The sequence below is a fragment of the Bombus impatiens genome, unplaced genomic scaffold (assembly GCF_000188095.3).
Source record: "Bombus impatiens unplaced genomic scaffold, BIMP_2.2 scf_0080, whole genome shotgun sequence".
NCBI lineage: Eukaryota > Metazoa > Arthropoda > Insecta > Hymenoptera > Apidae > Bombus > Bombus impatiens.
Genome location: NT_176499.1, coordinates 344,213 through 369,211, shown reverse-complemented (window position 1 = coordinate 369,211; position 24,999 = coordinate 344,213). Strand labels below are relative to the sequence as shown.

At 37.2% G+C, this 24,999-nt stretch overlaps 3 protein-coding genes and 1 pseudogene across 4 annotated transcripts; 2 read left to right on the top strand and 2 right to left on the bottom strand.

Annotated features, from left to right (window-relative positions):
• Positions 1-10,176: 10,176 nt before the first annotated feature.
• Positions 10,177-14,293, top strand: LOC100745160 (acetylcholine receptor subunit alpha-L1). Of its 2 annotated transcripts, none has more exons than XM_003485716.4 (8): positions 10,177-10,431; positions 11,099-11,329; positions 11,447-11,491; positions 11,564-11,673; positions 11,759-11,939; positions 12,010-12,703; positions 13,230-13,438; positions 13,509-14,293. In XM_003485716.4, the coding sequence occupies exons 2-8, from the start codon at positions 11,150-11,152 to the stop codon at positions 13,713-13,715; spliced, it is 1,626 nt and encodes a 541-aa protein (XP_003485764.1). In that variant the 5' UTR covers positions 10,177-10,431; positions 11,099-11,149; the 3' UTR covers positions 13,716-14,293. The 2 variants fall into 2 exon arrangements, with proteins under 2 accessions (XP_003485764.1, XP_012249748.1); XM_012394325.3 differs by having other exon boundaries at positions 12,010-12,712.
• On the bottom strand, positions 14,284-20,358 carry LOC100745039 (lipopolysaccharide-induced tumor necrosis factor-alpha factor homolog). The gene is made up of 4 exons (XM_003485715.4): positions 20,084-20,358; positions 17,091-17,261; positions 16,324-16,597; positions 14,284-15,835 (listed from the first exon to the last, which is right to left on the bottom strand). Exons 2-4 carry the CDS (start codon positions 17,254-17,256, stop codon positions 15,733-15,735), a joined length of 543 nt encoding a protein of 180 aa, XP_003485763.1. The 5' UTR covers positions 17,257-17,261; positions 20,084-20,358; the 3' UTR covers positions 14,284-15,732.
• On the bottom strand, positions 17,877-20,717 carry LOC105682093 (annotated as a pseudogene).
• Positions 20,718-21,124: 407 nt separating this feature from the next.
• On the top strand, positions 21,125-24,979 carry LOC100744918 (kinesin-like protein costa). The gene has a single exon (XM_003485714.4). The coding sequence runs from the start codon at positions 21,494-21,496 to the stop codon at positions 24,050-24,052; it is 2,559 nt and encodes an 852-aa protein (XP_003485762.1). The 5' UTR covers positions 21,125-21,493; the 3' UTR covers positions 24,053-24,979.
• Positions 24,980-24,999: the final 20 nt, after the last annotated feature.

Sequence of the window (24,999 nt, the reverse complement as noted above, 5' to 3'; positions counted from 1 at the left end):
CCAGCCAGGTGCCGCCCCTGAAAGCTTGCGAAGCCCGCAAAACACGACGCGCGGCCATGTGGCAGCACCGACAGGACCGGTTACGAAAAGCTCCGAACTATTCCGAGCTTCCACGAGCCTACCCCGAGAGAACGCGAGACCATGTGGAAACCTCGAGGCGGCGACGCGCGGACAGACTTGTAAGCTACTCCGTTCTTCCGTCCTTTAGTCCTGTTCGCTATCCAGATTCATAGCGAATCAAAAGCTTATCCAATCGAAACTTTTGATAGAATGGAATCTCGATTCTAGATAGCTTCCCTTAAGCTCTATTTCTCTCTCCCTCTCTCTCTCTCTCTCTCTCGTAGCGATGAGAAACATTATTGTTATCGTTATCCCTATATAAATAGCCAGTGGTGTGAAAGAAGAAGATGCAAACACCATAAACATCGATTGTATCCTATTTAATCTGTATAAATTTTAGGATCCTGAAGGATGGGATAGGGGAGGATCTCTGCCGAGAATTTTCTCGAAATAGATACGTCCGATGCACGGCACTGTGCACGACCCTCGCCGAGCATCGACGAACGGCCCTGTCTCTTTCTCTCTCTCTCTCTCTCTCCCTCTCTCCCTCTCCACTCCCTTCCCTATCTGCCCCGTGCTTTTCGCTCCACTTGTATGTGTTCAGCATCTCGCCTACCCTCTGTCCTTCCTCGTTGCTGTTCTCTCCACGAGGTATCCCAGTCGATACTGACACTGGCGGTGCGAGGTCGACTCGTCAGAGGGTGCTGAACGGAGTGCAGAAGCAGCAAAGGGGCTCGGGGTAGTTAGGAAAAAAGAGAGAATGCTTTACGTTACTCTCGTCGTTCTCTTTTCCCTCCTTTTCCCCATTATTTCCCTTCGTTTCTCTGTTCCTCTTTTTCTCTCTCGTGAGCTATCCCTCCCTTTATTCCTGTTAAAATTGTACAATAGAAACGAAGCCTTATCCGATGCGGACATATCGGACATAGCCTCCGCAGTCTCCGTCTTCCTTTCTTCGCCGTATTTTTGCTCGTTTCTCGCGTCTCTGCACCCTTCCATCCTCGAGTCCTTCGCCGTTGACGAGCTCAAAATTGTTACGTTTCGTGAAGCGGCGAGAGGATTTTCCGAGATCTCCGCCGCTAAAGGGCAAAGACGTTAATGGGTCAGCCGTATGAATGGATATCGTTATCGATGATCGTAGCAGAACGCGTAATCGTCCGTGAAAGGCGACGCTGATAAATAAAATTTCTAAGCATCCACCGTAGACGCGATAGATGAAAACTGACAGATTTCGATAGTCGCGTTAACGTCGAATTAAGGGATAACGTTACGATTTCGTTCGGGTGTAATTCTTTCGATTTTAAGCCCCTTTGTCGAAAGCTGGGAAAACTGCATCGTGATATCACAGCTTGGAATAATATGAAATCTACGGGGCTTTGTTGTACACGCGAGGCAGAGTAATGAAACGATACGCAGCGGCAATTTGCGCGGATTAACCGCTGCCAGAAGCACGAGATCTTGTACCGCCCAACAAAGGAAAAAAGAAACGAGAAGATAGAAAACGAAACGTTTTATTGAATTATTAAGAGCGCAAAAGGAAAGTGCATTAATGCCGCGTCGCTGGTGAGCTAAGACCGAAATGAAACGATACAAATCGAAATGTACCGCTATAACTTGTTGAGCAAGCGACGAGAACGCGTCAAGTGGCTGGATATTGACTGAGATCTGTTTACGCGAGGACTCGAGATCTCTTCCACGCGTTTCACCCGCACCGAGAATAAAACGGCGGTTTTCCACTGCTTTTGCTTGACCCGTTCGATTCCCCGTGGTCATAATATACATTGTATATTATATACAGCGGTGAGTTTCGGAAGGGGCAAGAGTCATTTAAGTCCGACACCAAATCCATCGAAACTGAACGATCCCGTAATTGCGTTGCACGATGGATATAATAGCTAAAAGTAAATAGCGAGAGGGTGGAGAAATAGTTAACGAGAGTTTCGCCGTGATATAAGGGAAGCATAAATGCGAGCAGGCAGGCGGCGATCGGTTCTCGATACGTTTCAAATTTTCCAGCGAAATATTCGCGTAATCGTGGATCGCAGAGGCTACCGTTAATAGGAGCGAAACGGGTCAAATCGAGGAAAATATGTGACAAGCGCGTACACGTAAATGCAGCTAGGTACGCGAGACAACCTCAGATATGCGGTAGTCCGTTGTACGCTGGTCTGATGGGGTATGTGTAAGGTATTTCCGGGAACCTCCGATCTACAGGGATTCTCCAAAATAAACGGGTATGCGTGAAGTTCTTGTTTCGGGGCGCAGACGCCGGAATTCCTCGAGGGTTGCCGCGTTCTGCATTGCCTTTGGACAACGCGAACACGCCCTATTCGAGGCTGACTAGGCTGTAGTAACGAAAATTCGACGGAATTCGAAACTGTTCGCGTATCCAATAGGCATTCGCGAGTACGTGCACGCGAGCGTAACGCTCATACAGGCTCGACGAAACGAGCATTACCGATGCACATGGCGATATCAATAATTCATGCGTCGGATAGCCGATCGGTGACCGACTGGCATGTGCGTCTACGGTCCATAAATTGATTCGTTATATTTGAAGGTGTCAGAGGATAATCTAAACGATCTCCTCTAGTTATGTCGTCAATTTACGCATCCTAGGAATCCCCCTAGAACAGAGCAATTTCACTCTATGACCCCATTACCACCAATTGACGATTTCATGACAGGATACGCGATTATTGTTTTCGATAGATATTATAAAAATGGAAGTAAGTGCCGCGTTTATTACTTTCCGAATGGAAATAGGAATAAGAATCGTAAAATATTCTTTTGATTTCCCGGGGAAAGACAACCGTAGACGAGAGTTTTTGTTTCTTTCAACGAAGAGAAAATATGCATTTGATTCCCTTCTTCTTTTTCTTTTTGGATGGTTACGGATCTTCTTTAGTTCTGCCGTGAATTTACGGACTTCAAGAGTCTCTTTAGAATAGATCGATTCCACTTCACAATTTCAATTGCAGCAACCGAGAACCGAATATACATATTTCCCTTCTCCTTTTTCTTTTTCCACCGGTACGAGTATCTTGTGAAATTTCGCTTGTGAAAAAGCCCGTATATCCCACTAATGCCGATGCGTTTTTAAAAGAGTACAGAACATTAAGGCGCACCGTAACCTCCTAATGCCTTGCGAAAATTGAAACAACCCACTACTACACGCCACGTGCCAGCTACTGGACGTATTTCCCAAAGGTGTTCTCAATCCAAAAGACAGATAACCTGCCTTCGAATATCGACATCCTAGGATTTGCTCACGCATTCGATATCCTTATCCGAAAGTATAGTCACTTAACCACCTCTGGACAATTGTATAAAACTGCAAGAAACTATCTCTTGGCGTATCATTCAGTGCACATACATATATTAGGTTGTCCGAAAAGTTTCTTTCGTTTTATGAGGAAATAATAGACGCACAACGATTTTTCTTTTATATTATTTTGTCAAATTACGTACGATCCATTTTGTTATGTTGAGATAAGCGCCGCGACAGTTCACAGACCTGGTTTCACGTTTATATAAAGGTGCACTGTTGTAATAAACACGTTTGCGAAAGAAGAACACTTTTCGGACAAACTAATACATATGAATAGATCAGTAACAATACAGCACATAATTTAGTTTTGTCATATAATAATAATAATAATAATAATATAATAATAATAATAATAATAATAATAATAATAATAATAGTAATAATAATAATAATAATAATAATAATAATAGTAGTAGTAATAATAATAATAATAATAATAATAATAATAATAATAATAATAATAATAATAATATATGCACAACCTGGTGTAATTCATAAGTTAAACTGATCTTCTAAATAATTTTTCTTAGATACGATACTTATTACTGCGTATTTCATTAGCGGTACGCGATATAATTAACAAACGTACAGTTGGAAGTGGCGCGATGGCAAGTTACGATAACAGTGTTACTAAATTTAGGCGAAACTTGTGGATTAAAGAACGGCACAATGTGACGCTAATGTATAATATTGCAAGCCGTATACCGTCGTGGCCCACTTACACAAATAAATTCCTTTTGAATATTGATTCCTCATTGCGGTTGTTGCGGCTCTTGTACACCACTGCCAGATAATAGAACCGTGACTGTTTTCGAATTTGCCTGGCAGCATCAGGCAGACGTATTTGCAACCACTAACGAGCACACGAATACGCCCTACACTCCCCCGTTTAATTTGTAATATATAAGTTTATAACAAATCCAAACGCCAGGAAATCGCGTATGGTCGGAGCTCGTACATTAATTCCACCACAATAACGAATAATCCCTATTAGAATTAATTAAAAGGTAGTCGCTGTCATTGGAAAATAGCAGCTTAGCAGAAATTTCTATTCGTCGATTGTTCGTCCAGCATTACTCCATAACTCACGCATTTCAGTTTATATGTTATTATATAATGTTATCGCGAATATCCAAATACTACCGAAATGATATAACACCGTGATACCACTTTGTCAATTAAAATTGTGAGGCGATGAATTGGTCGAAAGAGACTATTTTATGTTTCAGATGCTATGTAAAACGAACGAAATTTCGCAACTAAATTTTACAGATTATACGTTATTTAATTACCTTATTCGATGAAAACGTTACGCTGTCAGATGAGATGTATAATGTATGATGCAGAATAATTGTTTGGAAGCGAAGAAAGTAGAAAGCAGAAATTAAAATCTAACATAAATGGCTACAAATCGAAATCGAAATCGAACGAATAAATTTTGTTAGAAAAATGAAACGAATGCTGAAATAATTCACAAAACCAGGGAAATATCGAAGAGATCTAAGAAGAGAAAAAAGTAATGGAAATTAACCGAGGATAAACGTTTACTTCAGTAGAGTGGCTAGTCCGTAAGTTTTTTCGAGATTCAAATTCGTCCTGGTTTATGGCTCCACGATCGTTCGCTATTCGGTTTAGCTATATCGGCAAAGGACGATCGATAACCCTCAAATTAGATGCACCGTGTAAATAACGATCTCTCGCTTGCTTTATCCACGTATACAATTACTCGCGCAATACGATAACGTTGAAAGAAGATATCGCGAAAGAAATGGAAGAATTATTCCAGGCAAAGAATAAATTTGTTATTCCATGATATACATTCCAACGCAGTAGTCGGATTTACAAAGCAGCTGGTCGTGCGCCCCACTACCTCATTCCACGTAGTTGCACCACATTATTCCCAACGCGGCTACGAATCTCCCCTGCTTCTTGTCTCCCTCTATAATAATGTTTCCTGGGGCTGCAAGTTTTTTTCTCTACTCCCAGTCTTCGCTTTGTCTTCTACCGACCGCCAGGCCTCGTGAGACTCAACATCTTGTTTCAACGTTACTGGAAGATCAGAATTCCAGCGAACGATGTGACAGACGGACCGAGATATTCTCGCGGGAACTCGAATGGACAAAAAGGGGAAAAGTCGACGACTGCCGGCTGAAGGTAGGCTATGAGAGAGAAAAGACAGAAGGTGAACCGAGTTGGTTCCCCGTCTGGCACATTCATTTTTCTCGTTCTGCACGAGTCGAAAACCCTCGAAATTTGAAGGAAGAACTCTTCCCGATCAACTATGATACCATTACTCTGCTATTTGTCTATTGCTCCAACATTGCACCGTATTCGGTGACGCGAAGACGCATCGTGTCGCATCGGTCCCAAACAATGCGGTAAAAGGCGAGGGGGGCCGAGCCGTGCTCGTGAAGTTGTAACTGGCGTAGTACGTATTATGTACAATAAAGTACCGACTAGTGCAAGTTATATAGGAACATCTTGGAAAATGGCAACAACAACGACACCGGTTTGACACCGGTACGAATCGTACAATGGTCGCTCGAGATACGAAACTCGAAAAAATACGCGGTTCTTCGAAAGTTCTGCGACATAGCTGCACCGTGTACAGCGATGGGAATAATACCAAGCTAAAGGTTCATGGAAATTTATGTCAGTTTCTATCTCCCCGGTCGCGAATCATTCTTCGGTCACTGGCAATATTTATCTGCTGCAAATCACAAGAAGAACGAGATACGTGTCGCGCGATAGATGAGTAATTTCGCACTGAGTCATTTAATCTTTATTCTCGGATACGACGGTGCACGGGGTCGCGACGATATACACGTTCGTTATACTTTCGCGATTTATGTACTAACAGGTCAAGCGTTAATTATCGAGAGGGAATCCTACGAGACCGGCTTATGTAGAGCGACCTGAAAATCACCGATGAAATTAAAGTAGATAATCTTCTATGGATAACGTAAATTAAAACGACTAAATAATATGTATTTTAATAGTTAACGAATACGCGGCTGTTATTAACCTTTGAAACCCGTGTTCTGTGTGCAGCGATACGCGTACTCGTCCGTAACAATCTCTGAAAGGAATTCCAAAGAGAATTCCTGCCGGTGAACGAACAACGCGGATTGCAACGATGCCAGAAACCCCTGGCTTCGGCGCAAGCCGGCAAATTACAAGAACAAATGTCGTTTCTTGAGCAATGCGGCTAACAATTCCTACAGAAAGAGATAGAGATACATATAGATAGACAGTGTGTGTGTGAGAGAAAGAGAGAGAGTGAGCGAGCGAGATAAAGGAATAACTGGTTCAAACTAAGTTCACGGGGGCAGCTAAGAATTAAAAGTGTTATCACAACACTAACGCGGACTACGGGAATATAGAATGATCAGCCGAGCATGAGGCGTAACGACGAGAGTGTAGCTTCTGAATGGTGTTGCTATATGTATACCGGGTGTTCCGAAAGGGGTCACCATAATTTACAGAGCGCGCGCAAACACTCATTTAAACTTCAACACGCCTTGACCATTATCCTAGGTTTAGGGACGTGGCAAAGGGAGGAAAACGAAGGAAGGTGGTGGTAAAGAGAAGGAAGAAGAGAGGAAGTGAGAAAGAGAGAGAGAGAAAGCAACGACCAACTGTTCACAGTGCGACAGGAGAATCTAACAACGAACTATAATGGGATTTCAGCTTATCTCGCGGCCCTGAGAATTTTCCCGTAGTAGGAAAGCGAGGGAACATGTAACAGGGTAAAGGATAGAAGGTTGCTTGATGCGTGACACCACATTAATTACTGGTATGTTCCAAGAACCAACCAATTTCGAGACTCGCCCATACACTAGCTACCTGCCTTTCGATCCCTTCTCTCTGAACTATGTTCAAATTGTGTGCATTGCATCCCCTTTTACTTCATCGCTATGATATCCTTGTTCTCGCGCTTCTTCCCACCTTTCCGCCTCCCTCTCTCTAAACCTCTTGAATAAGGAGGAAGTCTCTTTAATCCTCTTTCGTTTCTCCGGTATAATCTACTTCGCGTAACTCGCAGAAATTTCAAACACCCTCTTACATTTTACAACATTCGATACGAATCACGAACAAAAGGGGAACTCAACGAATTGTTACTTCTACCTGTACCCGTACGTGATCAACGAAAGGTAGCAAGAATACGAGCAGTAAAAGCTAAAGTGGAGGACGATGAAAGAACAACAAGTAGAAAAAATACGTTGCATATTAAGGGTAATTGATATTAATATAAACCGAACCGTATTATTAAATGAACACAGGAATGGTTCATTAATAAAACTGAGAAACATAATAAAAAGCAAACTACGGAAAAAGAAGATTGTATGAATTATATACTGCATTATTCCATGATATTTTCTAGAAAGAGGAAGAAGAAGAAAAAGAAGAAGGAAAGGGATTGTATCTTACTCAAGAAACAACATCTCTTAGACATTCTTATTCCACTCTAAAACAGTTGTAAGAAAGCGCGAAGCATATAGCGTAAAATACTTCGGAACGCCTTCGGATAAGGTCCTATGTTTGGGCGCGTGTACGTACACATCCATACCGATGCTTTTAACCAAATGCATGTTTCACGAGAAACGTGTCATGGCGCGAGAGCAGACTTTTTTCCCACCGGCGAATAATTATTAGTCCTCCATCCCGGGCTGAGGAGCTTCCATCTCGGCGAGTTTCTTCTAACGCGAGCTACCCTTCGGTTCTTACAGCCAGCCAAAATAAATTCCGGATCATCGGCTATCGTGCACAGACGTCGAAACCGCGCGAAATAACTTGCCTCCAAAAAATCTGAAATGCATTCTGCCTGGTCAGGTGTACGTTCGGTGGCATACGACCGAATACGTACGCAGAACATTTCGAACGGTCGGCGCTTTTAAATCGTCCCCGTTTCCTTTCTTTTACCTTCTAGCCGCAGAGTTCTATCTCCGACCAAAAATACAACGTCATAAATTTCCCTTGGTTTACTGTTACAGGATCTTGGCATTAACACTTCAAGTAGCTAAGTAAGGGTGGAAAACGAGTAGAAAGAGCAAGAAAGAGAGATGCGAAGGGATCTGCAACGCATTTCAATGCACCTCGGTACGGAACATATTCCTCAACACATCCAGACGACCTGCCTCCAATACACGTGCAACATGCCACGCGTGTTTCTGTGAGCTTACACGATACGATCGTGCAACTACACGACTGTACGTGGCCGCACACGTGCACGCGTCTACATACAACTTCTACGAGGAAGCTATCCTCTTTCCATGCTGAAAAGTAGCACCGTTCGTTCTGCCTTCCAGCCGGTGCTTCATGACGAAGGATCCCGGAAAAACAGTCACGTTTATCATCGAGTTGGTGCGAGCGCATCGGGGATGAACCTACCGGGAGATATAAGCGCAGTAAGCGCAAGAAAACGGCTCGCGTGTAAAGATAAGATGCTCTAATGTACGAACGTATAATGGTTCATTTCTGTCTACCAAGAAAAATGGTATCGGTCGATGAAAGCGGCCCCTGCCCTAACGAATTCTCGTAAACATACGAGCATTTCCACTACTTGCCGTGCGCGAGCCTCACGACGAAATGTAAACGCGCAGCCGACTGAAAAATAAAAGGATTTCGATGTAACACCAGCGTACGTATCTGCTGACGCGTTTTACGCTGCAATTCAGGATACCTGCTCTCTCTCACAGAGCAAAATTGATTCTCGTTACGAGCAGAATGTTTATTATCATTCTTAAAAGCATGCACAATTTTATCATCCAGTTTCTGTTAAACGTGGTCTGTTTAAAAAGTAACAGTCGCGAATTTTACGTCAGCACAGCGATGTAAATATTTGATCTTTAAGCGTCCGATATCTTACTGTCTTATCAATATTAAAAAAATACTTAAGGACGAACTCTATAAAATGCATTAGCATACGCGTGCATCCGTATGAGGAGACGAGGGCAGTTACCTCGTCTCTGCCACTCGAAAGTGGTCCCCTAGCACGCTTGCTAGTGCTTCGCAACAACGAAACCTGGAATAATAATCTCATTTATCATTATATGCACGAGCATTGAAAGAAGAGCCGGCGGTAAAAAAATGTTCATAGAATTAAATTTAAAAAATTAAAACTTTAATGGAACATCGGTCGCTATAGTAAATAGATACCGATAAAATCCATTTTTTTATAAGAAAACCAACGAATAAAAATTAAAAACCTTCCAAGCATCATCTTAATCTAGACCCAAATTCTTTTCCATCGTTCGTCTACCTTTGTAAACTAAATTAGGTAAATTGGCAAACCGGGAAAGAATTTTTCTTTGGCTCGTTGACAAGAGGTGGATACCGGGTCAATTCTATTCTGTCGTTCGATTCACTAACAGACTTCCAGAGGCTAAAATACCGCTTTGATAATATAGTCGGAACAATTTACGTATTTCCAGCGATCAAACCGCTTTCCTCGTGTTCGAAAAATCGAATTCGTTTCGAAGATTGATAACATTGATTTCGCGCTGCGATTATTTACCGATTGACCCGGTGAACGTCGATAGGTGGAAACGGGCGTAAAAAAGGTAGAAAAATTTCGAAGCAGAGAACGAAGAAGGAGCGATTCGAAAGGGCGTAGGAGCATCGAGGAGGCGGAGAGATCGTGCAGAACCGGCGGACGTGCGCCTCTTTTTCTACTGTCGAGTGCAACGAACAGAACTTGCGCGTCAGACGTCGGTGAAAACGCGCAAGCACCCTCTGCCACACTGGTGCATGCGCAATGGTGTATTGATCCCAGAAAATCTGAGATGCACGTAACATCATCCAGTGGTCCATTGGCTGTACAGAATGTCATTTCTGTTCTGCGCTCGTCCGGTTTTTCGCGAATGAAACGGGACGCGTCAGTAATGCGAGACCGATCGGCTCCTCGTCGCATTCCTGATTGCCGGTCATCGCACTCACCCAATAATTCGAAGAAACCGCGCTAGATTATGAAAATCGTGAAACACGAGAGGAAATCTTTTAAGAAGAGCGCTCGAGGAGGCTGAAACAAACGGCAATCGCAAGTACGTAATTTTTCGTTCAACTTTCTCGTAAACATTGGTAGATGGAGAAGCATCGATTTTTATAGATCGATAGATACACTTTTATAGGCTTCTTTGTTTCTAATTTTTTGTACTCGATTACCGGATAAGATAATGTGAATTATTTGCTGTAAATTTAACGTATCTTTGCGAAACTATTTATGTTACTTTGTGGTTTAAATTAATTTCAAGAGACACTTTGTCTTAAGCCTCTTTCACGTCCGATTATTCTGAGAAACTAGAAGTAAATTTATGGTGTCAATTTATAGCCAATTAAGAACTTACGCGACTGAAACGCGTGATTATTTCAAAATGAGACTTACACTGACAACGCGATTGTAAATATTGCAAAGTGTGACTGTCCCTATTATTAGAACGTTGACCCGAAGTAACGTATCAAATATTAAAACACCTAATTTATTAACTGCAGCTAATTTTCATAGAAAAATAATACAAACAAACAGCAATTAGCGCAACAGGTTTATAATTTCGCGAAGCAGCTATGCATATATACATGTATTTTACATATATAATCGAGCTACACATATATAATCTGCAGATAGATCATTGAATTTAAGTCAGCGACGAGTATTTGTTATACGATTAATTCCCGGATTATAATTGTTTGTGACTTTTATATAACAAACAGGATGCCAATTGGACTCGAGTACCGAAACTAGCCAAGAAACATTCACTCGAAATGATACTGCAGGCAATCATCTTGATCCTCTCTGCAAGGATATGCTGCAGCAATCCCGATGCAAAGAGGCTGTACGACGATTTGCTGTCGAATTACAATCGACTGATTCGCCCCGTTTCTAATAACAATGACACCGTAGTCGTTAAACTAGGACTCCGTCTGTCCCAACTCATAGATCTCGTACGTGATCCTTTCATACAATCGATTTCATGTAAAAAAGAAACGTGGTTTTTGAACACCAACGAACATTTATCAAATACAATTTTTAAGTAACGCAATAACATTAAAAATTTACAGAATTTGAAGGATCAAATTCTCACGACGAACGTTTGGCTCGAACACGTAAGTCTTGAATAGTTTAAACAACTATTTGCCAAGTATGTACGTTGCTTAATAAAGACGAACTTTGCCCAGGAATGGCAAGACCACAAATTCCAGTGGGATCCAGCAGAATACGGAGGTGTCACTGAACTCTATGTACCTAGCGAGCACATATGGCTTCCGGACATTGTACTTTACAACAAGTATGTAAGATGAAGCAACCTTATCTCGAGCTTTTCGCATTACCGAGCCTCGCTGAGATAAAATTAAAATAATGATCACTTTCAGTGCGGACGGGGAGTACGGCGTGACTACAATGACAAAAGCTATTCTTCATTACACTGGGAAAGTCCTTTGGACACCTCCAGCAATTTTCAAATCCTCCTGCGAGATAGACGTCCGATACTTTCCATTCGATCAGCAAACTTGCTTCATGAAATTCGGTTCATGGACCTATGATGGTATCCAGGTAAATTTCTACGCTAAAGGCTGATAGTTGTAACTAAATAATTTTTCTGATTTCTCGATATTACGTTCAGATCGACTTGAAACACATTAATCAAAACACGGGAGACAAAGTCGAAGTTGGCATCGATCTTCGCGAGTATTACCCCAGCGTCGAATGGGATATATTGGGAGTACCAGCGGAACGACACAAGAAGTATTATCCCTGCTGCGACGAACCCTATCCTGACATTTTCTTTAACATCACTCTACGTCGAAAAACGCTCTTCTATACGGTGAATCTAATCGTGCCCTGCGTGAGCATCTCTTACTTATCGGTGCTCGCATTTTACCTGCCCGCCGACTCTGGCGAGAAAATCGCCCTCTGCATTAACATTCTCCTATCGCAGACAATGTTTTTCCTCTTGATATCAGAAATCATACCATCCACGTCGCTAGCACTACCGTTGTTAGGCAAATACTTACTTTTCACGATGATTCTAGTCGGTCTTTCGGTAGTTATAACGATCATTATACTAAACGTTCACTATCGTAAACCGAGCACTCATAAAATGGCGCCGTGGGTGAGGAAGATTTTCATAAGAAGATTACCGAAACTCCTTTTAATGAGAGTACCAGATGATCTTCTCAACGATCTTGCCGCGCATAAAATACACGGCAGAGGAAAATCCGGTAAGAAAAGCAAATTCAACGCTGCGGTAGCGGCTGCCGTGCAATCCTCTTCAATAGTCTCTTCACCGGATTCCGCACGGCACCAACGGATCGGCGGTAGATACCGTAAATTTTCTGTTCTATTAAGTCATTAAGGACCAACTATATCAACTCGCCATTTCATTTCCATTCTTTTCTTGTTTAATCGTTTTTGTATATCGTTCAATTCTGTTTTTTTAATATTGTGGTTACGAACAACAGTCACAAGAATTTGTTTATACTTTTTCGTTACCATTTCTTTCTTCATCTAGGTCCTATCATTTTACGAAATTTGAAGAAATTGAAGTATCTATAGCGGAGATTCTCAGCCTCTTCATAAATGCTTGCAAACCACCAAACCAAAATTAAGAATATCTTCTTTTTATACTTTTGATTTGTGCAATGAATTTTTATGGTATGTCCATTATTCGGTTAAATTATTTGTGGCCTGTTAAAATAATATTTTATTTATACCGTATTTTACTTTATTTATACCTTTCAATAACGTTGCATTTACATACCTTTTCGGTATTATTTTATTGTTTGGTCCTTAATCAAGTAAAAGAAACGAAAATAGCAAGTGTAAGAGGATAATTTTTTTCAGGATGTAATGGATTGCATACAACGTCTGCGCATAACAGATTTCTTGGTGGTATCGGTGGGTATAATGGACTTCCTACAGTTATGTCCGGATTGGATGAGTCTCTGAGCGACGTAACTCCTAGGAAGAAGTATCCTTTCGAACTTGAGAAAGCTTTGCACAATGTTATGTTCATTCAACATCACATACAACGGCAAGACGAGTTTAATGCGGTACGTTTGTATATGTTAGATGAAGAAAGAGATGGTTCTGAAATATACAATCTTCTTTTTGGTTCCACAGGAAGATCAGGATTGGGGTTTCGTAGCAATGGTTCTTGATAGACTTTTTCTGTGGATCTTCACAATAGCTTCGATCGTTGGCACATTCATCATTCTTTGCGAGGCTCCAGCACTTCGTGACAACACCAAACCAATCGACATGGAGTATTCTTCTGTGGCTCAACAACAATTTCTTCCTCATGGTGATTTGTTAGAAACTCTCGTATAAAACTTTTAGGAGAAATAGACAGACACTTAAGGAAGCTGAGGTGTTGATTTCACGTATTTCTCATAGGAATTCGTTATAGTACAATACCGCACCAATCAAACATTTTATTTCTGAATTGTTCTTATTCGAACGAATCAACAACCTCAGCTTACTCATCGTTTTTATCATAAAATATACAAATTTTCAATAGCATTGCAAATGTCTAAAGGTATGTTTAAGTTGTACTTGATAGTAAAATACGTGCACATAACGAATAAGTGCTCTTGAATAACAATAAACGTGTTAACCGTACCGTTAAAACGATACTGCAATATTATTTGTAGAAATTTTGTAACGTCGATTACGTAGAACGGTGAAAACGGAATATTAATTGTCCATCAAAATCTGTGTATAGGGAGAAACATTTTCTGCTCGATTCGATATCTTCCCGAAGAGCAATGAAGAAAATTGTTATGTAGTAAATTTTTTCAACTACTAAAATATAAATCAACCTTTTTCATTAAAAATGAAATATATACTCTAACTTGTTCGATATCTTGTATGCCTATAAAAATTAAATAAACGATAATTATAAAGCATTTTATTATTTACTTATAACTGCGTGACTGTACTCTGTCATATTCTATATACTTACAGTCACATTTGGTTACATTTACACTTTCCTATATAACATATACCACTTGAAAACTAAAGTATAATTTATTATGTTAAACACGTACAATTAAAATGTCATACATTAAAATATATGTATATGTATATATATGTATATATATATATATTAAAAGGCTAAAAAATTGGCCGTGAAAATAGCACGTAAAACCAAATCAATAACGTTGACGTTATTTGCGATATAATATCGTCATAGTTAAGTCAGAGGACATAGATATGGTATATAAAAAGAACAAAACAGTAGTGCTCATAAATGAAATCATAGAAACGCTTGAGTGATAATCTTAAACACGTGGAACATCAAACAGTACGTGAATCGCAATAACTTGGAATATTGTATCCAGTATAGTCTCTCTGGAATATCAATGAATGTTCGAAGATATTCAGGAAATCATCAATTTTATTTAGAATTTCCCTTTACGCAAAAGTCTTTTTCTAGAAGTGAATATCTAATATTCGATATAAAATATTTGTACAAAAAACAAAACTGAAAACAGAAACAGACGAACCAAAATTCTCTTGTTATTATTTTCGTCGTTAATGTAATTCTGATACTTTTTGTGCAAATCCTTTTGCAATCTACATAAAAATATATATGATAGTTTATATATCTATATAATATTCAGGAATTCATTTCACTTAAAGTTCCGGAAGCACCAATAAAATACAAGAATAAAAATACGCGAACATTGTTGCATACAGGAAGTGGGACGATCTGCCTTTACTCACTCTCAATTCTCAACTAATCGTTCCCTTTTCTCTTATTCGCTGAAGTGAAACACATTGAAAGAAATAAGATCTTTAGCATAAACAGGGGAGACATTACCTCTTCTGCATTCCAGATGCATTTCTCTCTTTCTCTCTCTCTCCCTCTCTCTCTCTCTCTATCTATCTATCTATTTATTCCTGTCTCTCTCTCCCTCTCTCTCATTCAACATTTCTAAAAAAGTCTCTAAGACTATATGGAATATGACAAATGCAAGTGAGAACAATACTGCTCGCAGGTTCAACGCTCGAAAATATCTTTATAATATTATCGCACACTATCTGTAAATTCCACACGCACACGCTCAATCACATTGCCTCATATATAAATCAACATGGAATCTACAATTGTCGAGTCTATCACACATAATAGAATGCATTCATATCTTATCTTGTAAAGAATAAGCGTCACATATATAGTTATCTTGTGATATGACCTATGACAATCTCGTCGAATAGCTCTTTCTCTTAACGTAATTCGCGACAAGCAGGGAATATCGTCTACTCCTCATAATGTTACACTGTATCCGATTACATAGAAGACCGCGTAACGATATATAGGTATACGTGTATCGCGATCTGCTCAACCCTTCCATGTACCAATATAACTTTTACATTTCGGACAAAAGTGGTGAACGCTCATGAAGCTACTCATACAGTATGGCAGACACGAGCAAAGGCAACATCTGAAATTTGAAAGGACATCGGTGAGAATTGATTTACTAGGATCTAACAGACAAACACATACACCAACACGAAACCAGCGTATTCCATAAATGAACAAAAGCTAATCCTTAAAAGCTGATGCAAAACCTTCAATGTATAGACGAAAGTCCCTTGCACTTGAAAATCTAATCTGAATTCAATCAGAAACCTGCATGCTATACCTATAAAACGATATCTGTGAATCTTGAGCAATCGCGGAACAAAAAGCAGCAACATATACTTACATATAGTATATTCTTGGTGACATTTAGATTTAGAAAATGATCGCAAGTATTAGTGATAAGACATATTTTCTAAAGAAATTGCATTTTTATAGAAATTATCGTGACATAACACAAGTAGAATGTTAATTGAGAAATAAATTAAAAGTAAGGCAACGCAAGCATTAATTTCAATAGCGTAAGCAACGAAGCAAATATTAGAAATAAATGTAGATGTGTACACTCACCCAAATATGCAAAGCGCGATACAGCAGAAATGGGCGCATCGTTGATGATCAGTCATCGTAGTGGTTTTAATACTGGCATGACACGTTGGGCAAGTCATTTTTGTTGGATTTGGAGACAGGGAAAAAATCACTGACTGATAGACAACTCGGAACTCTGGCGGAGGAACTGTATTCGGATTTGCATTGTACGGTGTCTGCGATTGCGGCGGAGGTTTGCTGGATCCTGAATAATTTGGTGGATATGGCATCGTTGTCTGATTCGGCGGCAGATTATCTGAAATTTCAATCAATTCGTACAATGTGTCATCAAACGTTTTTATGCATTACTACTGATATATTGATTATTACGTGGTTACGTTTATACATTATGCTTTAGAAATCACAATATTGAATCGTAACATAAATTTGGCATACTTTTATATATTTACAACCATATGTTACGACCTAATAGGTTGAAATATTTCAAAGTTTCAATATACTAGTTTTGTAAAATACTATCTTGTAACAAAAATTATTATCATTGAATAGCATACTTTTACTTTATTACTACTTTAGAATTTTTTATTTAACAATTTTATGTGTTCGTTTACGCTGTTCGAAACCTTTTAGATAGATGACATTTATCTTATCGTAACATTCTAAACATCTCCAGTGAACTCAACCGGTTAGCGGTGTAAGTCTCCGCTGAGAAAATAAACACCGGCCATTGATAAACATACATATAACGTGGTAGTCAACGCGTTAAAAAGCAATAAAATGACACGTACGAGCTGGAATTGGCATAGATGATGGTCCTACTGGATATGGTGGAATGTTTGGTTGAAGAGGTATAGGAGGTACATTTTCAACAGCTTCCTCATAAGACGGGGGTGCTGACGGTGGAGCAGCCGAGGGTTGAGTACTTCCACTGGCGAACCCAATTTTTTTGTCCATTTTTTCTAAAACAACATTTAAATATACTATAAGTATCGAATATTTAAACAAGAAAAGGACTTATACCGGATATGTATATATAACTCGATAGTAAACCAAATAAATCTAATCCCAATCTGCAACACAAATTAGATAAAGTCAAAGATTGCAGGTGTAATTGCGGTTGAAGACAAACGAACATGAAATGGGCGCGGAATATAGTTATTTATTCGCGAAAGTGCGAATAGAAAGTTAGACGGATGTTAAGTAATAGAGACAGTGCGAAGTACGCTCGTTTATCGAGCCGTGCCTAAGAAATTCAGAGCCCGGTATGTATTCATGTTCTTTGTTCCGCCAAATACATATTAAGTGGCCTTGCTTTTCGATTGTAGCTCGAATGATTCCATTTAACACTAGATTTACGGGACCCGTCAATTTGACGGATTTTGAACTTCGAAATGAAATATCTCAAAAACCATAGCACCAATTTTAACCATTTTGCATCGTAAATTAATCATTTCATCTAAAGAATTTATACCCAAAATTATTTTTTAAACTTTGTTTTATTATAAAAAGCAATGTTTTCTGAAGCACGTTTATAATTGTCTTCCACTTGTATACCTGTATGATTGATGCTTAGAAGGAGGACTTTTATGTTAAGTTTACTTTTATACACAGTAAGCATGCAGTTTTCTGATTTATATAAATTTGAGATAAACAAAGTCATCTTGTCTTTTTCTCCCTTGAGCATCGAGTTTCATCTTTCTCCATATAAGGGAAACCATTCAAAATATTTTGTTTGGGCGTCAACTCCAAACTAAAACTTAATGCTAAATTTATGAGGCTTATTCGGCATATATTGCATAAACCTGCATCGAGCTATTGAGATATTTTTATATAGTTTGTAACAAGCCTGACTATTACTCATAAATCTGTTCCATACTTCGGATATCAGCGCAAATTTATCTGTTTGTAATCTTTTGGAGGCTTTCAATGATCTAGGCTTTCAATGATCTAGCGCAAATTTATCTGTAATCTTTCGGAGGCTTTCAATGATCTCGCTTCATATGCGCCCCGGGCATATAGAATTCCTAGAAAACTACGTAACTTAGCAACTGTGATTGTCCATCTTTTTTCAAAACTCGATGCGCCTCGGTTTCAGTGCAATCTTTTATGTGTCCCATTATGTGTCTGTCAATTATCAATTCGAAAGCACTAGTTATACAACCCGACATAATATTTCTCTTAGCATAGCCAGTAGGCCCTACGATATCCTTGAATATCATACGAATGGGCGTCCTACCCCTGGATCAGCCTGCTTTCAGTTTTGTCCACTGTGTCCCGTCAATTGCAATTTCAGTTTCACCCATTACATTTTGGGATGTGCTTGGAATGCTCGTCCTTTCATTCTCAGAATCAGAACTTGAAAAAATACGCATCCTTTTCTTGTTACGACACACTTTCAAAAAGTTTTCCTCTTCACTACCCGAAGATCCTTCTGTCTCTCCACTTTCAGTGTATTTAGAACTTTCACTATCAGCTTCGCTTTGGCTTAATTCATATTGATCTTCTACGGAGGTATCCTCAGAACAATCTTCATTGATGTTGACAACTTTATTCAATATCTTATTATACCTCCTGGATTTACTCGTGATTGCTGGAAAAGGGGGATTGGTCAAAAAAAAGAAAATACTGTGCCCATATTCAATTATCCTCTTGTAAATACTTACAATAAGCGGAGACAATAATGGGAAATGTCTACAATAACTGAAACTTTTGCACACTGTTTGAAAAATGGTTTGTTTATGAAATCAATTAGCCTGTCAATTTGACGGGTTTTGTAGAGATAGATATACTACATACAGATTTCAAAAATTAGAAATCCTAGGAAAAAATAATTTTGTGCATAAATTCTTTAGATGAAATGATTAATTTACGGATGGTTAATGGTTAAAAGTGAATGCAGAATGGTTAAAAGTAATGCTATGGTTTTTGAGATATTTCATTTCGAAGTTCGAAATTCATCAAATTGGCGGGTCCCGTAACCTAGTGTTAATGTTAGTTATTTTTTTAGTGATAGTTTAAAAAAAAGACTTTTTATTTATTAATAATTTATTTAATCGTGAAGCCTAATATTGTTCCTTTCAATAAATTTCAATAAATCGATTTTTTAAAGAAAAATACGTATTTTCGTTTACGTCAATTTGACGGGTGCTCATAGAGATACGTATATACAAACGCCCGTAAACCTAGTGTTAATATCAACTCAATACATACAAGCAACTACATACATTAAAAGTGTTATGAAGTATAAGTTATCGTAAAGTTAAGTATGTAGTTACAACTTTTTTTACAGATTTAAATACATAATAATTGTCATAAAAAAATTTAAACATGACTCAGTATAAATTTCCGTTGTTACACGTAATCCTATTCGGGAAAGCACAGAGACGTAACATATATTACAAAATCAACAGTGATGATACCAATATTTATTTATTTCATACAGTTCTCGTTATATATCCTAAATTCATCGAAGTTGCTTTCAGGATGTGGAAAAATATATAACGTGTTTGAGAAAATTAATTTTTCACTATGTAAAAACATGTGCGACTTGGTTATCTGAGCATCTCATTATATATATAAAGTAACTTAAGCGATAAATTAATTTGCCAATTTAATACACACATGGCGTAAAAATTTGACGCATCGATGTACTCTTTCCACAATTATGACAAGGCTACTGCAATCAACGTTACAATACATTCTAATTACAGTTGTATGGAAATATGTTTACAACAAAAATAATTTTCAAAGAAAATAAGCAATAGTAAAACAATATTCTTACCGAAATTAAAATCTTACGATTTCAAAGTCACTGAGACGTCTCCACTTATGGAGAGGTTATAGTTGAACAGTTCGAAGTATTAATGGATTGCTTGCACACTAAAATATGTACCATACTATTTGATATTTAGTTATCTTGGAACATTACACTGAATTCCTTTTATGCGTATTTATAAGAGAAGCGTAGAGAAACACATAGAATTTACTGAAAACTGTCACAGTATATACTACACTGATACGACTGACAAGACTCTGTCGCAACTTTTCCTAGCAACCAATCAACGTACTCGTATTATTCCAGTAACGAACCTGGAGAAAATGGCGCGAGAAATTTAAATTAATTCTGTGCGTAAATAGCTTTTACTAAAATATGACTATTCTACAAAAATTTCATTATTTTTATGAAGTGTTTGCTAATTTCATGAGTCAAAAGGATTTTTATATATGTGCCATAAAATATTAGACAATATTAAAAAGTCGTTTGATTTTTCTTGATACGTAGTGCAGTGCGAACTTTTGCCGCGTTTGATGTGGGATGAATATGATATGATTTTTAAAGTGCAATATGATCATCAACAAGTACAAAGATCTGTAGTGCATAGAGTAGAAGTCATGTCTCAACGTACACATTATTATTTTTGTAAGTAAAAATACAAATTTAATTATTATAGTAATATTTAAGCATTTCAAGTCAAATGAATTGAATTCTAGTGTCAGGGCTACCAATCAACAGTGATTCAAAAAGATTTATATCAATCTTACGTGTTTAACGGCACTAATATTTATATAAATCATTTATAATTTAAAAATTTATAACAAGCTTTCTTACATTTATTATATAGTTGTAAAAGTAACTTTTAAGGATTCACTCCACAAACCATTTCATAAAGCAATTTTTATAACATCTTATATATTTTTCGTATTGTAATTATTTTTATATAATTTACACTTTACATATTCCATATCATAATACAATATATATAACAGACTTCAGAACCAATATAATAATAATATGTATATGTACATAATATCTCAAATATGTTTCCTTGAGTATTAATTATAAGTTGGCACCAGTTTCTGCTAGACATTTCTGTTAATTATTCAATACAGGACTTTGTAAAATATTCTATGAGTGTTTGAATATATTCAACTGAATTCTATACACTACTTAGAATATAAAAAAATGTAGCAGTAATAGTGAAAATCTTAAACATAATTTTGGAATATGAAAAGTTTCAAATAGGTTAGAAACGATGGAAGTAGATTTGAAACTTGAATGTTTCAAATGATAAAAGAGTGAAAATATTTTAGAACAGAATGGGGTGGTAATACTAAATTATAAAACATTTATTCATGTGAGAGAATAAAGCTGTATTTATTATGTTATATTGTATAATATAAAATTTCCAAAATGATGCATTATACACCTTGGATCCATCATCAAGCGGTGTTGGACAATCATCAGTGTTATGCACCATATATGACTAATGTGCCATCCTATCCGCACAATAATCATGAGCAACAGCATATTACAGAAGAAGAAAGTGAACAAACAGGAGATGAAATGCATGATACAATTACCTCTGCTACATCAGGAGAGCGCAGTTCTAGTGCTGATATATTTAGATTAGAATTTGCAGCAGCTCAATGGTCTAAACTAGTTTCAAATGCAGAGGGCCTATTTACTAAGCTCATGACAAGTAATATTTTACCTCATACAGAACAAGATCAGATTGAACAATGGCTCTGTATGAAACAGGAGTATGAAGAATGTATTGCTAGTGATGATACAGGTAGTTTACAAGGCTATACAGAAAATGCAAGAAGATCATTGGAAAGAATAGAAGAAGTAACTGAAACTGATGAAAAGACAGATGAATCCGTACATCAAATGGAAAGAAAGATTGACTTAAATTGTTCATCCAGTTCAGAGAGTGAACTGTCTGAAACTAATGATGATGACGATGAAGAAGAAGAAGAAGAAGAAGAGCACAGTGATGTTAGTTCAGAGAATCCAGATTTTTTGGAAAAATTGGACGAATGTATGAATAAACTTAAAATAGAAACGGATAAAATAGTTGATTCCAAAAGAGATGAGTTCAGAGAAACAAATATAGAAATCATTCCATCTATAACAAGATCTATGAATACTAATAATAATTATGTCTCTGCAACTAGACCTGTTCCACTTAGAAATCCAAATTCCAGAAGGAATTCAATGCTTCCTGGTTCTGAAATGTGTAACGAAGTGTTAGCCTTTAACGATAGCCTTAAATCTAACCAAAATCAAATATTAGGTAATAAAACATCAGCATTCGCTAGTATAAGAATCTTAGACAATCGTGAGCCTGAATCATTTATCAATGAAAATATTACAATTCATAATGACAATTCACCGGATTTATTAATTGATGCTTTGAAAACAACAGAAGTGCCCGAACCCATAAAAGAATTAAAAACTTTGACATTAAATAATGAGGCAAAACAAACTCAAGTGAAAAAGATTCAATCAGATTTAGATGGAGCCCATAAACGTATAGAAGAGCTACAAACGACTATTAAAATTAAAGAAAAATTCATTGCAGATATGATAAAAAATTCGGATGCACGCGCTAGCGCAAAACAAAAATTTCAGCGCAAATGGAGTAAATTAGAAGAAGAATATTATAATACAAGAAGCCAACTGGCTCAAGCGGAAAATGCTTGTATCTATAAAGACTCAGAAGAAAAATCTGCTCATAAAAAGGAAATTGAATTATATAAGAACATGGCCATCCATTATGAGAAAAGATTAATGGATATTGAAATGATAAAGCAGATTGCAGGTGATTCTGCTAAAAAAGTACTAGAACTTGAGAGTTCTTTAAATACATCTAAAAAGCAAATGGAGAAATTGAAGAAACAACTAAAAAAAGAAGAAGAACGTAAGAAACAATTAGAAGAGGAATTAGCAGAGGATCAGAAAAAAATACGTGATCTCGAGGAAAAATATAACTTAACTGCTTCCAAATTAAAAGAGATGCAATCGGAAAGTGAGGATGAAAAAAATAACAGTAAATCAAAAACCGATTACTCTGATAAGAAAAAAAATTTGTTAGACGTAAGTGCGAGAATATCACACCTTGATCATGTTTTAAAAGAAAAATCCATGGATTTGGAGAGAACAGCAGACATAGATGAAAAAGAAGCTCTACGTCATGAAATTCGAAACCTTCGACGTACTCGAGATTGTTTAGTAGATGAGAAATGCGATCTAGATGAAAAGTTTCAAAAAGAGAAAACGTTATCTACTGTAGAAGAACGAAAATTATTAGAATGTGGAGAAACTATTGAGGCGATCGATGCTATGATCGAACACAAAAATGAGATGATTTGTGGACGGAAAGGATTCGATGAAAATCAATCACAACGTGAGAAAGGGGAAAGAATGCTAATGGAGAGGTTAGCGAAACTTTCAGATGGTGAAATGAGAACCTTATTCTATAAGTATTTTCTGAAAGTAATCGATTTAAAGGAAAGTTCTAAAAATCTCGAAGTTCAGACAGCTGAATTAGAAGGTCATATAGAGTCTCAAGAATGGCAGATACAGACATTAACAAATGCCCTAAAACAGACTAAATTAGAAGCAGAGAGAAGAATAGTTTTGATGCAAAGAGAACATGAGGAAAAATTACACCTCATGTTTAGGCACTTTGCGGAAGAAACTAGCAGTTCCGGTCATGAAAGATTGGATAAAGATTCTGAGCTTGCGAAATACAAACGTGAAAATAGAACTTTGAGAAAACGGCTAGCTGATGTCGAAGCTCTTTTAAAAGGTCCAACGCCTCCACGTACAGCTAGTCCAGCGAAAATCTCGCAACAAGGGTTAAAACAAATTGCACCGAATAGTCGGCCGACAACCAAAGTAACTAGGCAGCGAAATAAATTGATAATACAAAAAACCACCGACTGCGATAAAAGAAAGAAATGAGTTTTTTTTAACAAAAATAGTCCTTTCTCTGTTTTTCCACAATTAGCATTTATTATTTACTCAATATTTTTTTATCTTTTGTACAGTATTTAACTATTACGTTATTAACTTAATTGAACATACAAAAGTTTATCCATTATAAACGTGCATTTTTTATCATTTGAAAACATATTCAAGCATTTGTGTGTTGTATCACAAATAATCATTTTCAGAAAGCAAAATATCAGTAATTTAGTCCCAATATAAGATAATCAGTGTGTATAGTTTCATTGTATATTTTTTAATCCTCTCGTTCAATCATCAATTAATATTTATTACATACTCGTAAAATAAATTCAAGTTATAGTATATTCATTAAATCAAGAATATTGAACCTCAATCAAAATAATATTTGCATGTTTCCCAGATCTCAAGAATACGTATAATAAGTAAATAAGTATCAGATATAAATATGATAAATACAACGGTATTTATGTTTTAAAGAAAATAAGGTCCGAATTATTAACATACTCTAATCATTTCAATACTCGTTGTATTAAATATAGTATAAACATTCTACAGTATATCACTGTATGTAACACTGTTAGTAATTCAATTTATTATAATATCGATAAATGTGTTTCACACTTAATAGTGTAAAAATAGACATGATATGGAATAATTTATGTATAAGATTTATGCTCATTGACCTCCGATATATTATTTATTGCAATTTTGTAAATATATTAATAATACGTTAAATACATCATTAACCTTTAACCCTCTGATCCCTCGCTAAAATATTAATGAACAACTTATTTCTAATTCATCATAAAATCGCTAAAATTCCATATGAATACACGAAAGTTATTACAAGGACCGAAAGGATTAATATCCCTTACACTTTCACAAAATGAACGCAGTAAATAAATAATCGATTATTGAAAACGAAATGTGTTCTTCACTTT

Excerpts from the sequence above, each read along its gene's own strand:
- LOC100745039 (XM_003485715.4), bottom strand. The coding sequence starts at position 17,256 with ATGGACAAAAAAATTGGGTTCGCCAGTGGAAGTACTCAACCCTCGGCT. Across the intron at positions 16,598-17,090 it reads ATCTATGCCAATTCCAGCTC|ATAATCTGCCGCCGAATCAG; the intron begins GTACGTGTCATT and ends TTGAAATTTCAG. Across the intron at positions 15,836-16,323 it reads ATCGCGCTTTGCATATTTGG|ATGTTGCCTTTGCTCGTGTC; the intron begins GTGAGTGTACAC and ends TTCAAATTTCAG.
- LOC100744918 (XM_003485714.4), top strand. The coding sequence starts at position 21,494 with ATGATGCATTATACACCTTGGATCCATCATCAAGCGGTGTTGGACAAT.
- LOC100745160 (XM_012394325.3), top strand. The coding sequence starts at position 11,150 with ATGATACTGCAGGCAATCATCTTGATCCTCTCTGCAAGGATATGCTGC. Across the intron at positions 11,330-11,446 it reads TGTCCCAACTCATAGATCTC|AATTTGAAGGATCAAATTCT; the intron begins GTACGTGATCCT and ends AAAAATTTACAG. Across the intron at positions 11,940-12,009 it reads GGACCTATGATGGTATCCAG|ATCGACTTGAAACACATTAA; the intron begins GTAAATTTCTAC and ends TATTACGTTCAG.